This window comes from Megalops cyprinoides, chromosome 1, assembly GCF_013368585.1.
Source record: "Megalops cyprinoides isolate fMegCyp1 chromosome 1, fMegCyp1.pri, whole genome shotgun sequence".
In the NCBI taxonomy this organism is placed as follows: Eukaryota; Metazoa; Chordata; class Actinopteri; order Elopiformes; family Megalopidae; genus Megalops; species Megalops cyprinoides.
In genome coordinates, this window is record NC_050583.1 from 19,955,937 (window position 1) to 19,973,126 (window position 17,190).

The following is a 17,190-nucleotide window of genomic DNA, read 5'->3' on the forward strand; positions in this document are numbered from 1 at the left end:
CAGATATACTGAAATAATTCTGTCTTGCATTTCAGTTTTCATTTGCAGACTCACACACAGAGGTACAAAAGGTCCCCAACTCAAATGTGACACATACCGAGGTCCACACTTTCTGAGATTCTCTGAACCTTGTACTGTGTATTTCTCTGCCTATTCTGCCTCCAACTGCTCTTTTTGACGTTCACTGTAGAAATAAGACACAGCAGCATGGCAAACCCTGTTTGTCCTACCTAAACCTTCACTCTGACATAGGTAAACCTCTTTCCTGTGTGACAGCACACACACACATGCATACACACACACACACACACACACACGCACAGATTCATTTGCGCGTCCTTGTTCCTCACTCAGTTTGCCTTGTTACTCTAACCAGCCCGTGAAGCGTCAGGGCAAACCCCGGTCACACATGAATTTGTCACAGTCATGCACTTCTGAACATCCATGAGCGATGTGGCGTTAAACACCCCAACAAGATCACGGTAGACAAGTGTCACGTGTGCGTCACAGTACGGTGCCAGCACTGGGAGGACCACCAATGAGAGAAACTTGAAGCATACCAATCAATCAAAGAGGTGCGGATTGACAGAGTGGATCCCGCTAACGCAGTCAGCCAAGAAGCATCACGCTGGAGGAGCAGTGGATGTGTGGCAGCACGCTCACACACACAAGGTCTGCTGCGGGCCCTGTTACCGCACCAACCACAGCCTGTGTACCAGCAATATTACTTTGTACCAAACATTTAAAAACATTCCACAATTATTATTTGGAATGAGAAAAAAAAAAAACTTAATCTTTGATTTATTTCTGTAAAGTTTCAGTTGGCTGTGCCGTGCTATTTATATGTTTCTTCTCCCCACTGCAAGCGTGAATCCACCTGGCTGGCTGGAACGGGCATGGAGCTGGTGCAGTGAGTGGTGAGGACCCGAACACACAAGACTCCAACAAACGCTGCTTGATAGATCAGACGGGGCGAGAGCGCTGATGGTGGTGCCCCCCTGTCCCACCCACCCTGGGGACCACTTTAAACAGCAGTGGCCCAGAACCACAGTGTACACACACAGGCATGCCAGAACTCAGTACCTGTCTCTGTGCCTTCTGAGCCGGCCCAACTGACATCCGTCAGCATTACATCTAGAAGAACGAAACCACGTTAATCAGACTGGGAGGAACAAAGTGTGGAGGGAGAGAAATGGAGGAGGGAGATGAGAGAAAGGAAGAGATGCACTGAGAGAGTGCGCTGGCCGAAGGCCCTGATTCCAGTGTTTCCAGAGATTCTGAGTCCAGTGCTAGCTTGCACGCTGACCTAGACCTGCTCCGGACTTTGCTCAGGTGTTTTTGAGACTCTGTAAACACTACTTGCTTTTTAATAAAACCATTGCCCGTTATGTGTCTCACTGTTTAGCTTCTTTGGGACGGGAGACAGCAATGCGACTCTGCTCACAAACATTCCCCAGTTCTAAAACCATCATAGCGATTCTGTAGTTGTAGATCCCCATGAAGGCCCTGTGACAGGGGAAAATGGATTACTTGTGTACTCATGTTCCCTTCACTCACACGACTGGATTTGGATCAAACGCACAGGAGACAGGCCACTTCTGGCCCATCTGAAATGTTTTTTTTTAATTCAGAGACAGGAAAAGAGGAACAGTGACACAGAAAAAAATGTCAGTGTTGCAGAAATAGCCCTGATTTTTCTTTTCTACCATGGAAGCCGGACTTGACACTTACATTTGATTTCCTGTTATTTTGACCGCGCGGTATGATGGATAAGTAGCCATATGAGCTAACACAGACGATCCTGACCCACTGTTTATGCAGCGAAGTTCCGTAAGTTTGACCCAATACTGTTGGAGATGACATACTGTACAGTCACTTGTGTGAGACAAAAAAAGTGTTCGGTCTACTTCTGTGATCCAAACGAATGACTGCCGAGCTCTTTAATCTATCCACAGTCCCAGACTGCTGTACAGCTTTCCCTCCGGGAGCGCTATAACAAACACACTCGCTCTGATTCTGCGCCGGCCTTCTTTGCCTTGCAATACTCTACCAAACAACAACTTTCACAATCAATAAACAAGAGGTTTCTTCTCCTTCACACCACTTCCCACTCTCCCTATAAGCATCTTTTAACAATCCGAACACTTGAAAGGTCTTTGGCTCTGAGAGTTGCCGGGGTTTTTTTATTTTCCCAGCCAGGCCGGTCTGGGCCTCCTTTTCGTTCCATGACAGGTGATGTGATTTTTCTTAGGTGCCGTGTCAGCCGTCCACACCTGAGAGCGGATGGATTACCCAGCAACTGAAAAGCATAAGCTGGTGACTGCTCTAGGCAGAGAGGCGATGAGGTGACAGCTTTATAGAAAACGATGGAGTCAAACCAATTGATGGTGCGTAAATCAATCAATAAAGACAACCATAAACAGACGTGGAAAAATGAGGGCCCTTAAGAGATCATGCAGAGTAGAAGAACTCTGACCTCTAGCCTTGATGGTGGAGGGTCACAGTCTGCTGGCTTGAAGCCTGTGTAGGCATATACTTTGCTACTGAATGTCTTCCTGAAAGTTAGCTTCACAGCTTGTGCAACACAGTCCTTCAAGAATATGTGAGTGTGGGTCTCCATAAATACTGTTCATTTCTAGGAGGATGTGTCATGACCTTTAAATTGTTGGCAAAATGTGCAATCAACCTTATGTCAGATTAACAGAAGGTTAGGCTGAGCTAATATGATTGTGCGTTATTTGCAGTGGGTAGAACACTAGGGCCATTGTGCACTGTAGTAGCACAGAGGTAGATGCTATAATTCGCAGCAGAGGCACGATTTCCATCTGTATTTCTCAAGAGTTCCTTCCAAACGCTAAATGCATTCCAACTGTCAACATCCCTGATTATTACACCCTTGAGTTTGACACGAGGGCCGTGAACAGCCAGCGCAGGAGTGAACTGCCACAATAATCAGTGAGCCTTTTTCATGGAGCGTGAATCGGAGGCGCGGGGCGGGGCCGAATCACCTGTCTGAATGGCGCGGTCGGCAGTGGAACAAGGTTGTAATAAGGCAAATAGTGAGAGGAGCAAATAGTGAGCCCCGGCACCGCGCCAAATCTGCGCAGGTGTCCACAGGACTGCGCTGTCACTCCAAGGGGCACTATTTGGCATGTGTCTGCCTCTCCGGCTGCACTGCCCTGCATGCAGGAGAGGAGGGGAGAGGGCGGAGCCCCGGAACACGGCCACACTCGCACCCCTCGCTCTCTGTAAGTATACCACCATGCAGATTCCCACTCAATGGCAGAGGGGGGGGGCATGCTCTGGAAAATTCCCCAGGCTCAGCATCTACGGGCAGGGCAAGGCAAGGAGGGACAGGGCAGGGGGGGGGGGGGTGGGACTCAGCCCGACGCGCAGAGGGAGGAGCGAGGCTAAGGGGTTTTTTTTAGTTTTCACGTAGCACTACTTGGCTTTCTGTCTAATCAAACGTCAAGCAGGACTCAGAAAGATGTGGAAAGACTACCGACCAGCCAGCTGCTTCTCCTTACTCCTTCTCTTTTTCTCCATACGCTTCAGGCGCTTCTCCTCTCGGCGCTTGGCCTCCTCCGCCTCCTGGTGCCGCCGGCACTTGTGGAAGTTCTCCACCACCACGCCCACAAACATGTTGAGCACGAAGAAGGCCACGATCAGCAGGAAGGAGATGAAGTACAGCAGCATCCAGGGGTTGTAGTTCATGACAGGCTGAGACACACACACACACACACACACACAAACACAGAAGACGAGAAACATAATATTAAATATTAACACATGAATACTCATTCCTTTTCAAACCAAAAACTTTTTTGGCTACCAAAGGCCAGCCTGGCTTGAACAGAGTGTGGTGTTTATGTAGGGTAAGCAGTGGTGCGGTGTGTACTGTGAAAGAAATAAATTAAGGGCCAGCGTTGTGCCTCCATTCAGACACATGAGCACCTGGGCCTTTGCTTAAGGCTGGCTGCCGCCGATTCCGCCTCCGTGTTCAAACCGAGCAGAACAGAGCTGCAGATGGCCATTGTACTGCGGAAGCCATAGTCATTCAAATTTCAGCTTTGTGAATAAAAACGGAAAAATAGATGTCTTTGGAGGAAAAGAAATATGTATATATATAATACCTCATCAAAGGATAACTGCAAGCAAAGGAAATGTTGAAGGGACAGTAAAGAGCTTAAAAACTGCATGCAAGAATGCAGCTGTTTGAAGTCTGGACAGAAATGCTGACCTACCACGCTATAATTTAATTCAGTTCCCACTTTGTTTTAAGACACCTATCTCGAGTGAGCAGAGGTCAAATTTACTCTGATTCCAAGCCCACATGCACCTCATATTTTCAGTTAAACATGTAAACAAACATGTTTTTGTCTGAAGAGAATAGCTGAATTAGCTGAATAGCTAATGTTAACTTAAGTTAATCTAGGAGGAGGCTGAGCAGCATGAAACTAAACACCTTTCAACACACAAACACACACACACACACAAAGTACACACTTGTCCACACACATACATGCAGTGTAGTGCAGTGTCCATGGGTTTGGTACATACCTGCTGATCCACCCCCACAGCATCCAGCCCATCGTACATGATGTCCACCCAGCCATCTTTTGATGCCAGAACAAAGAGGGACATCAGTGCCTGGAGGGAGAGGGACGGGAGGCATGGGCAAACAGTTCCACTCTTCAAGAAGATTTGCCAGACTCTAGCCTGCAATATTTGCCTCCATCTTGTTTACAGTCTGCCTACCTGACAGCTTTTCAAACAATGTGTAGTTTCTCACTATACAATAAGAAATATTCAGCATGTGCTTCATGTAGAGCATAGTTAATCTCTGGCCATAACCAGCTATGATGTTCACAGATCTGTCTCACCTGACCAAGGTTGTCGAAGTTATACTTGTGCCGGACCCACTTGTAGCTGGCTTGCAGGCAGTCAGATTTGTTAGTGATATTCCTGGTGTCCTCCCCTTGGCACACAAAGAACTTTCCCTTAAACAGCTGGGGAAAGACGACACGGTCACCATGATGGAGATAGACAAGCTTAATATCTATTCACACTGTCATTGTCCTACATTACATTTATGACTTATGTTCCATGCATACACTATGTGGATCCCCTCCACAGGATGATTTAGTGTTAACATATATGGTATACATACAATCACTAAGTTGGCCAATTGTGTGCAGGACGGTATAAAGGACAGGTGAGCCTATGCATTCAGGCAAGCATAACTTGACACTGTTAAAACAATTCACTGATAAACTTTCAGATTAGACATATCATAGCTATGTCATCTGATCACTGGAAACCGGAAATCTCTGGTAGACACATATACGGTAACAGTTTATTGTCTAAGCCCTGCATTCAGATTCAGAAGAACAGAACATTACTCCCAGGAGGCTGACAAGAAACGGTCACATCAAGAAGGACAGGAAGCTCATTTCAGAAGAATGGATCCTGAATCAGTGGTGACGGGCTCCTCTATTGAGATGCACCAGCAGACCGATGAGGAGAAACCGAACCTTACAAATGAATTACAGAGAAAGATTGCACGGGAAGCTGGCTTTGTATGGTGGTGGTGCAGCAATGATGAATGAACTTGGGACACTTCTCTGAGAGTCTCATATCACAGGTTTGTGGCAGTGAAAAGGCCTTCATTATGGACCTGCCTGCCTGCTGATAAGTAGAATCACAGCTATGGGGTCACAATGGCTTCTGCTCACTGATTTGCATTAATTCTTCTCCAGCAATTTTCTCCTTGCACGCTGTGACCTTGAAGGCATCCACACGGAACGGTCCCAATGCCCCCTTATATCTCAGGATTTGGGGAAACACTATGGCTGTGCCAACTGGGTCAGTGGCAGGGTGTGGAGAGTCTTTTGAGAGTCATGATAAAGATGCTCCTAAACCCCGCAATCACCTGCTGGGTTGTGATTTTTGTAAAAGGAGAATGTATTTGTCTGATGGACAGCCACCGTCTATTGAGGTCAGTGAGTCACACTGCACACTGTAATTGATTCTTCCGGCTTGCAAGTAATTAAACTCCTGAAATAATTGGCTGTTTGCCACCGTAAGAGCGAATGGCTATGGGAGACTGAAGATGGGCAGAGGCCCGGAGACCTCTGCAGCGCTGCCCTGGCCTGCAGATGCAACACTCACCTGCACTCCCAGGATGCCAAAGATGATGAAAAAGGCACAGCAGATGACAACGATGTTTCCGATGGGTTTCAGGGACGACATCAAGGTCTCCACCACTAGCTTGAGGCCCGGCGCCCGGCTGATCACCCTACAACAAGGAACGGTGGAAAAAATTCCAGCGCAACCCCAAACAGCACTCTAATCGAAAAGGATTCAGCTTAAGAAGCTAGCCATCCACAAGCTCACAAAGAGCTTGTTGAAGACCCATCCCTCTTATGGGTGCCTGAGGTGGGATGCCGTTGTAGTTGGTTACAAAGCCAGGTGGGGCAGGGAGGGGCCAAGATCTGATTCAGTCCAGATGGAACCTGTGGCTCCTCCTCCTCCTCCTCCTCTATCTGTCAGGCAAGATCAGTTCTGGTCAGTGCTCCTCACCCCTCCCTTGTCTGCCCAGATCAGTCCCCTACCTGTCAGCCTGCTTGTCTCCTGTGTCATCTCACCCACCCTCCCACTCACCGAACACTGCTCTGGGAGACCACCGAGCAGGAAAATCGAACCAATTATCACAGAGATACTTGCTCACACCATTTTGTAGAAATCTCGTTTTTTTTTTCCACAGCAGTTTTGTCTACTCGACTGTAAGGCAGGTGAGATGCCTCACAGCATCTGAGCTCTCCAGTAGGGATAGTAGACAGCTTTAATTAAACTGATTATGTGGCAATGGTATTTTATTATTAACAACATGGCACCCGCTGCAACACCCGAGCTGTCAACCCCTGGGGTAGACTCATGAATCACACAGGCAGACGCACACACACACACACACACACACACACACACACACACACACACACATTCCCACACAGGCAAACAACTGAAAATGCACTGACACGCATGGGTACGGCTGTCATTGTGCTGACAACCGTAGCGTACAGGTGACCTCTGCACTGCACTGTACACTATAGAAAAATCCTCATTGCATTAAACCCCCTCGGACTGGAGTTAGCGTTGCATTCATTCTCGTTGGGTGAGAAGGTGAGAAGAGGAGGCATCCCATTACTCTTATAAAGTGCCCTTAGCAACAGCAGAGCCTGGCCTGTTCTTTCCCATCCTCGATTGGCTCGAGATTGGGTGATTATGTGATTGTGTAATCCTGAAAAGAGACGGGTGCTAAAGTACAAATATATCTGAAGGAAGAGACGAGAGGGAAAGGAACACAGCCTACACACACACATCTGTCTGTCTATCTATTACTGAATTATTAAATTACTGCCCTCCAGGACGAGCCACACTAAAAAGTGCAATAGTGCCATGTGTTGCAAGGGGGGGGGGGTTTCAAAAGGATCCAAAGATAAAATAAAGCATAAATTAACTATTAATCTGCACTAAGGAGCTATATCAGCACTGCCCCGTGGGTATATGTTGATGTAAGTGTCTCACCACTTACCACTCTCATCCAAACTATGTGCCTGTTAGTTTAAATTTCAACATCCACCCAGAGAGGGCAGTAGTACTGAGAAGATATGATACATTCATCGACTGAGACAAGACACAGTGTGCGTAAAGGGATGTCCTTGGTGTAAGTTTCAGTAGTAGTAACTCACAGGAGTAGTAGTTTGCATATACTCTGAATGTCTGCAACCCTCTGGGTCATCTGTGGCCTGACAGTTTATGGATATATGTGGTTGTTCATTTCCTGCTTTTTAAATTGGAGTACTTCCATTTCGGAAGCTTCCTTCCCACCTTTTAAATTTTATTTTTGTCTTGTCAAACCTGCCTCATCTTTTCCTCATGTTTTCTGGACTCTCTCCAGTCTTTTTTAGAGTTGTCTCCAGTTGACACTCATTATCGTTCCACTATTTTGACATCTTTATGATATCGCAAAGAGGGGTTAAATAAATGAGGACACTTGCTAGCTTCCAAATCTCCATAAGTTATGCCTCAGCAAAATCATCCTCCAGTGTGGAAATAGCCTGCAAACTTTAAAGAAGTAAAAAATTAAAAACCACGTCTGACTTTGAACCGCATCAGGTCACTGATGGACCAATCAAAGCTGTGCATTCATTAGGGGAAAACTATTGATGTAATTCAGAAAGTTTCAGGCTCGACTGTTGTTAGATATAGATATTTATTTATTTTGCATAGACAGTGGCATATATTGAGGCCTTAAGCATTATCTCCTCATATCTGGGAGCTGTCCCTTTTAGATCCACATTTTACTTACTGTTTATAACACATCTGATTGCTACAGCTGTAAAAGTACTTGTATGTAGAAATGATGAATGAATATTCTTTTAGGAGGACTCAATGCAGCCTGATCATTTACACAAGCTGCACATAGAAACTGTCCATCCTTTCAACCTATTCACGCATACAGCTCCCCTCTCATTCCTTTGTACTGTACAAAAAAGATGGAGCGACCTTTTGTGGCGGAGCTACCTTGCACCTGCACTCACAACTGATTCTCTCTCTCTTCCCCAGTAAAAAAAGAGCAAAAACAACAAGTAGGGCATTAAGAAAGCTCCAAGCGCACAGAGGCACATATTCATCCTGGCTGTAATTAAATGACTCTTGCAGCCAGGCGGCAGGGAGGGAACACTCCAGCTGAGCAGCTCTCCTCTCCTCAAGGAACCCAAGGAGGTACAAACCTGCAGCCCACTGAAGTGATTAATCAAGCACCCATGCAAGCTACAGAAACACACACACACACACACACACACACACACACGCACATACACAATATAGATGTATACACACACGTACACACACACACACACACACACACACACACACACACACACACACGCACACACACACACACACACACACACACACACACACACACACACACACACACACACACACACACACACACGCACACACACATGCAAACACAGTGGGTAGTACTCACAAGCGGAAATAATCAGCTGCTTATGTGCTCCTGAATAGCTCATCTACACCTCTTTTTATGATGTTCTCTCAGGGTAATGCACATTATATATATATATATATATATATATATATATATATATATATATATATATAAGTGCACATTTTTTCGCCATTTAGAGCTACTTTAGTGAACCCAATGAATCAAATAAGGATTTGGTCATAATTAATGACTGCATTAAAAAAAGGGCCAGCATGGATGGAGTTATATGGCTACTGGGTATACTCACCATCTGTTGTACAGGATTAAAGAGTTCAAGTCTGTCTTGCCAGGGGGCAACCAGGGTACTGAGTAACATCATCAAATACATTCTATTCAAGTCCCCTACTTTGCCTCTTTGACATTTGGAAGAGTACACCTGCCTTCAGGGGAAAAATGCCAAATAAAATTCAAATACTAAGCTTTGTCAAGAAACTTTGCATATGACGACACATTTTGTAGCATTTGTATGTCTAGTCTGGCAATATCAAAAGTATAATGGTTGTAAAACTATCCCTGATCCTGTACAACAATGGCCACTATGTCCATTTACAGTAGCTACAATATGTACCTTTCAGGATCCAGAAGACTAGCACATCATTCGCCCATTCAATTCAAGATTTTCTATTGAGTAGCACTGCAGTCTATCTTCCATTATATTTCCTGTGTACACTTTGTTGTCTTATGACAGCCCAATTTGTGTTACATCATTACAGCACACATCAAGATACCCTAGAATACCAGTAAAATAAGTATATTTGATGATAATAATGGTTTTAAGACTTACTTAAAATTGAGGTTGGATGCTGCAAGTTCAGCTAAATCTTTGTTGAGAACAAAAATAAAACTGGACTATTATTTCAGGCCTATCAGTCCAGTATTTTCTAGTTTAATAGTAGTTTAATAGAGTGGGGGCCACTGGCTACTCCAGTAAAAGACTGCTAAAAAAATAGAGTACATACTCGGCAAAGTGGTAAGATGCAACGAGCAACATAGCTTTAGGTTGTTTTGTCGAGTACTTAACAGTGAAAAAATGTATGAATTATTCAGATAGAATACTAATTACAATCTGGTGATGTAGCACAACATCAGCACATCATGTACAGTAAGTAAATAAATACAGTTAGTATCAACCTGCTTAAATTATGTATTTTGGGATAAAATTCTTCATTTCATAGGTTTTGTTTAATGTCAGGGTATTTTCTGTCAAACAAACTCCCACAGAATGCCCCTTAGAATACTCGATTTTTTTTTCCTTTTTAGTTTCCCTACCTCTTTTTATCAGTAAACAACAGGTGATAGCTGTCAGGGCTCTTACAGCACATCAACATAATGCATACAACTAAAGATTGATTCTCTTACTGATGAATTTGTATCTTTTGGCATAAGTAATCTTACCATGTAATAGTAGATAATAAGCAGTGAGCATATGTCATTAAAATACATTTAAATATAACTTTTCATTAGTAGCTACTACTCCAAAAGCCTTATTAAGTGAGGGAAAAGCCTGGCAGAATTTTCATTAGCTAACTGTTCTAACAAAGGTCTCTTGGTTGGCTAGATGACACGTTGCCTTGCAATAGTGGTTTGGCTTGACTTGAACAGTTCTACTGGTATGTACAAATGAAGACAGTTGGTTTTTAAAGGCTCATAACTCAAGACGTACAAGTCCACAAACCAATTCAGAGCAGTATACTTGCAAGTTGTACATATTATTATAAATTTGTTTTCTGTAGCTAGCTGCTGGGGGAGTCAGAAAAAAACATGTAAAGAGCAGTGAAAAATCCAAAGCTCCTCACCAATTACGTAACTATCCTGATGTCAGAATACTGTAGGTCCTGTCAGATTTTTGCATTTAGCTGAACCTCCCTGAGCTCAGACTGCATTCAGCCTTTGACAGTGAGACTCAACCTGAGGGTCACTGCGGTGATGAATTAACACAGGGGTGTTTGTGCTGCTCTTAACCAATCTGATAAATCATTGTGTCAGGGGCACAAATGCACAGTGACACCTTCCTGCCCCACTGTAATGGTACCATTAATATTCGTAATGAGCCAGCGCACAAATGTACACACACACACACACACACACACACACACACACACACACCAAATACATGAACAAACAGACAAAATCACACAGACGGGCAAAATTTCACATATATACACACAACCAACCCATACACAACAAACCCATACACAAAAACACACACACTCACACACACACACACACACACACACACACACACACACACACCAAATACATGAACAAACAGACAAAATCACACAGACGGGCAAAATTTCACATATATACACACAACCAACCCATACACAACAAACCCATACACAAAAACACACACACACACACACACACACACACACACACACACACACACACACACACACACACCAACTACATGAACAAACAGACAAAATCACACATACGGGCAAAATTTCACATATATACACACAACCAACCCATACACAACAAACCCATACACAAAAACACACACACACACACACTCACACACACACACACACACACACACACACACACACATAGAGACACAATGCCAAGCACATGCACACACACACACTCACACACTCCCACACACTGCTGCTTGTGCCAGTTTGTCTTGACTGTTGGCCCACCTGCACATGTGGTGTGAATTACTGCCCTGCGCTAAGAGGCGTCAGGGGTAGCTAGGGCAGAGGTTTAAAAGTAAACCGTTGTATCGTTCTGTCTTTCTGTTTCTTCTGATTTCAATTTAGCCTCTCTAGTATCTTTCTAACACACACACACTTCACAGACTGAAGACAAAGAAAATAAAACACAGATTTAAATTCCCTGTAAAAAAGGCATTTGATAATGATGGTTCTGACTACCTTACAATAAAGATGTCAGTGATCTCTACAAATTTTAATTTGCATAAATAGTCATTTAAATACATTGAAATATTTATTTTGAACAATATAAAATATATATGTTTAACAAATTCTAAAATATTATTAAATGAACACATACATTCTGCTCTTATTATTTTACTATTTCCAGATCAATAATATCATCTGTGGTGTCAGCAGCACTCTGAAGCAAAGCCTAGTCAGCACTTCTGCAGTTCAGCCCAACTCACATTAGGGTTTCATAAAACTGTGGAAACTTCTGCCTCTTATAAATGCCAAATAGAAAAATAAATAAATACACATATTTAAATGTCTAAGCTCTCATAATTCCCTCTTTACAAGGTATTACTGCATGCATAACCTCACACTGCTTTGGACAGATGAAATTGCTTACAAATCTTAAATTACCACACGAGTGCTCATAAAAAGGTTTAGTCATTTTGTATGTTTTTTTTAAAGCTCATAATTTTAATGAGCAGTCCGGTCACTGTCCAGTCACTCACTTGGCCCTCTTTATCACTCCCAAAGTCAGCCAGAAGCACACCACCAACAAACTGATTACCCCCCCCCCCAGAGCTGCAACTGGAGCTACACTAACATCAAAGTGTCGCCAAAATACCAAACACTCAAATCACAACATGCACAAAACTGCAAACAAGTGTTTTCTTTGTATGGCTGTGGGGTATGAAGTTTTTTGACATTTTCATCTGGTGCACTACTGTTACGCTGGTGCTGCTTCAGTCTTGATATAATGGCTACAGGAAAATCAAAGCATTTCAACCCCTTAGCTGTGAGGGAGGCTCATATTTCGCATCAAACGCAGAACAGAAGTCAGAGCCAGGAAGGGACAGAGGAAACCTAAGTCAATCTGGAAACATATGAAGTGTTTTGTAGGCAAATTGTGTAAGATAAATGAATATTTGATTTTTGCGCTTCTCCTGAGTGCATGATTAATATTTCAGGAGCCTCAAGTGTGCAGTATCATGCAAGGAGCATTTCTGGGAGGAAAGGGCCCGTTTGGGGGTAGCAGGCTGCCCTTCCTGAATCATCTAAACATCTGGGGACACAGGAGTACTGAAGTGCAAAAACCACTTCTCCATTTACAGTGTGAGATGAGATTCTGCATACTGCCTTCTGCACGGGTGCGCAATTTGGGGATGTATCTCAGCTTATTGTACATTTACTAAAACTAATCTGCAGTCAAGAAACACTCAGAATTGCACGGCCATATCCCATTAAAACCCTAAACCATGCACATGCTGTCATGTCCCATGGTTGTTTGGTGTGACAGCAGGTCTTGAATGATTGAGGCATCCATTGAATCTAAACATAAAGCACAGATGCGTTACAGACTGTTACTCCGTGCAAACATTGCTAGCTACATGCTGTGCACCTTCAGCTGTGCCACCCCCGTGACGTAATGGTATGACTCAATGCTATAGGTAGAGTGCCGCGGAGCTGAGGATTCGGGGTGGCTACCTGAGAGGCCGCAGCGTCCTCAGAAGCCGCAGCACACGCAGCATGCCCAGGATCTTGGTCCCGCTGTTGGAGATCAGGGACACCAGGATGTCGATGACAGAGATCATCACAAGCATTCCGTCCAGGACATTCCAGCTGCTCTTCAGGTAGGCTCGTTCCCCGAAGCACAAGCCTAGAGCCACCACCTGTAAAAAAAACACAGACACACGCGCACACACACACATACACAGACAGACACAGACACACGCACAAACAAAAACACACACACAAACACATTCATTCACTGTGCATACAATATTTATACTCACAAAGGGAGATTGCATTTGTGAAGCAACAGGGACTCATTAGATCTAAATTAGTAGGAGAAAGACACAGTGGAATAATTTGCATGCATGGTAGTGGTAAACAGCCAGATCTGTGAGACGCAAATGGTGATGCAGCTGGTGAATTGCATTAAAGATCAAATGGAGTGATTCACACAGTGATGAACTTTGACATTTCAGGAAACATGTCCTGGTTTTCTTTGCCCTGCCACCTTGTTCTGTGGGTGCAGCTTTGTCACTGGCCGCTAATTAACCTCCTCTGAGTCACATTATTCTGTATCATGATTTTCATTTGAAACCCTTGAGTAGGTGTGACCAGGCATATAGCAGCCCAGAATAGAACCCCCAGACCTCACTGACTGACACTTTTGAACTTTTCTGTCTTCTCTGGAGATGCCGAGGCATTTATCTCCATTCAGACTGAAACAATTTGAATTTCTGGCAGACGATATTCCACTTAGGAGTATTAACAGTCGCTATGCCGAAAGCCAAAATAACTTCTGACTGTGCTTGCCAGTCAATGTCTCTCCAAACCTCAAAAAAACTTTTGCATCGCGATTTCGGCAACTATCAGACAAAAAAAAAAAAAAAAAAAAAAAAAAGAAAACTTTCTTTCCGTTAATTTCTGCAATGAAAAGTTCTATCACAACATCACTGCTGTTGCAAACCATCTGCAATAGCAGTTGTTGCTGGGCAGAATTCAGGTGTACTCAAAAATGAATGTTTACACGGCTGAATTCACGGGTGGTGGAGCCATCGTGCTGAAGTGTAAGCCGTCTGGTAAGGGAGCGGCGTGTTTCACTGCAGAGACATGACAGAGTGGCACACAGATGCTGTAGGGACAGCGGTGCTTCTCAGGGAATTAGAGCAGAAGGTGCAGGCACTACACCATCCTCTCCCTGCACAGGTCTGAGATCAGCTTCAGGAGGGAAGCAGCGCAGTGCAGGAGGCTCAGGACGACTCCTAGCAGCTGCTGGGGGGGGGGGGCAATTTTTTCCACTGATCCGAATTCGGCATGTAGATCAAAAGCGCAGAAAGGGGAGAACAGAAACAAACAGGAGACAGAGCCGGTCCTCTCCGGGCCGCGTCGGGCTACGCGTCGCGCGTTTACCCCCTGTCACTCCGGCGGCACGACCCTGCCGAGCCAAATGCCACCCCCGTCACCTACCTTTACTGTCATCTCGGCCACGAAGATGGCGGTGAAGATGTAGTTGGACAGCGTCAGGAAGATGCGCTCCTGCGGAGAGAGTCAGACGGGGAGTGGAAGTGATGGGTGAGTCAGTGTGAAGATCACAATGAATTCAGGTTCAGTCTGCTACGCGGGGGCGGACACAGCATAGTGGTGTCTCCTGTTAAGACACACACAAAGACGTACGGGCCCGGACAGACGGCGCACACACGCACACACACGCACTCTTGACTTGCTTCGGTGAAAAATGGGAACGGACATCTAGACACAGTTTTGCAGGGATGACATCTTCCAGAGGTTTTATCCAAGCGCTAAGCCAGGGGCTGGCAGGGCAGTATCACCCATATCTATTAGCATCAATTCATGCTTCTAATGAGGATATGACATTTTTATTGACATGTGGGACACATACAACCAATGAGGCCCAGGGATCACCTGATACAGAATGACAGGCTCTGTTACCATATTTCTTTTCTGTACTTCTCTTGCTGTCATAATTCTTAGAGGGTCCGCTCAGCATTCTCCTCACAGTGTCAGGGTAGTACACCTCCAAGCAAGCAGACACAACTAACCAATATGACGCAGTCATGTAGACCTCGCTGTGATGGAATAACTTCTGTCAAGATTCCTAATAGCTCACCTTGACTGCGTGAAGCTGGCTGCGCTCTGCTTGTGGTTGCATCATGTTATGTAAAAAAGTCCTCTCTTTAACAAGCTCACAGTACCGCTCCAGCTCCTCTCCTATCAGTCTCTACTGTCCTGCCATGACCCCAGTCATTTGTTAAGCAGCCATCCAAACAGACAAACTGGTCACTGGAGAGCACTTGGGATTAACTAACTGTCCCTCCTCCTCCTCCGTTTCTTTTACCATCCTTCTTCCCCAGCAATTTGGGGCGGGTGGGGGGGTGGCTCTTCACTTCCTCCTCATCTAAACCGGACCTCACACAGGAAAATGACCCCTCGCAAAAACAGATCGCTGTTGTGCTGCAGTGCCTGCCCTCTAGACACCATCACACTTCACAGTTAGCTGAACTGCGGGACCCCAGAAGCAGGGACAGAGCAATCTCCCTTTGTTTTGAGTGTGCATTAATGCACAGAAATTCTCAGATAAGGTTGCCAGACTGTGGCAGCGCATAAGAACGCAAGAGGACTTGGCTGACCCCACCTGCACCCTCCCACCCCAAAACTGGGCACCAGTGGCTTGGCACCAGTGGCTCCGCACCAGTGGCTGGACACCGCGTTAGCTCTTTTCCTCAATAAATACAGCGGAAAGGTTGACCACAGCGGCTGGAACTCTGTTAAACAGGGATGAGAAACTGTGTTGTATTTTAAACAATGACGAAGGGAAAAACAAGCAGTGCTGCAGGAATGTGGGGAGCACAGTGCCTCCTGCTTATTTATCCTGCCTCTCCTTTGTCTGGGTTACAGGCCCTGGATGCTGTCTTTCCCATGACCTCCGCTCGCACGTCAGGAGTGCCTGGAGGACACCGCAAAAAACACTCCCCTCGATGTGGGAACACTCACCATTACATCATATTCATAAATTCCACTGCCTCAGAACAACCTGACACCATTCAGTCATCTTTTCTGTTGCACTGTATCATTTATTCATTATTCATGAGCATATTTATATGAATGGTGCTGCACAGCTGTGTGCCCAGCTCTCTGTTGGATGACAAAGTCCCCCCCCCCCCCCCCCCCCCACCCTGCATCACAACAGTGTCATGCACCAGAGCTGCTCCAACAGAAGGCGTGACATTTGCAATGTTTCTGTTCAGAGGTCTTTGGAAAGCACTACGAACGGTTTACAAGCTGTCCCATGACACAAGAGTCACAAAAAAAAGAGCAGCGCTCATCAAAGAGCAGCACAACTCCCCTCACCCTCTTCTCATCCATTTCTCATTAGCCTCTCCCAGGAAGGGCAGCAGACGAGAATCAGAGGCGGGCTTGGCGGGGGACTCCGCTGGGGCGTCCGATGGCATTTGTTAATATCCAGATGAAAACTGGTTGCTGTAAAATATTAATGGCACCTGGCTGGGTGGGTGGCAGGCTGCACAGGCAGGGGGACACTCCAGGTGCTGGTTATTTCAGCCAGCACTTTGTTTTAAGGAACGTAAGACCATTAGGCCTCCACCAACTGCATAAATGTACATAATAATGCCAAATATCCAACCCAAATAGTATATATTGGGTTTAATATACATATTCAGTATATATTGG

The 17,190-nt window shown here is 45.1% G+C and overlaps 1 protein-coding gene across 7 annotated transcripts in view; it reads right to left on the minus strand.

The window, feature by feature from the left end:
• Positions 1-17,190, minus strand: part of cacna1g (calcium channel, voltage-dependent, T type, alpha 1G subunit) — a 106,354-nt gene that overhangs the window by 28,858 nt on the left and 60,306 nt on the right. For 5 of the 7 annotated variants that reach the window (XM_036527641.1, XM_036527633.1, XM_036527625.1 and 2 more), the window contains 7 exons: positions 14,950-15,018; positions 13,459-13,643; positions 6,172-6,298; positions 4,884-5,009; positions 4,561-4,650; positions 3,528-3,720; positions 1,084-1,134 (listed from right to left, as the gene is read on the minus strand). In XM_036527641.1, the coding sequence (XP_036383534.1) occupies positions 1,084-1,134; positions 3,528-3,720; positions 4,561-4,650; positions 4,884-5,009; positions 6,172-6,298; positions 13,459-13,643; positions 14,950-15,018 (841 nt within the window). The remainder of the gene's footprint in view (positions 1-1,083; positions 1,135-3,527; positions 3,721-4,560; positions 4,651-4,883; positions 5,010-6,171; positions 6,299-13,458; positions 13,644-14,949; positions 15,019-17,190) is intronic. The other 2 variants (XM_036527666.1, XM_036527658.1) reach the window with 1 other exon arrangement.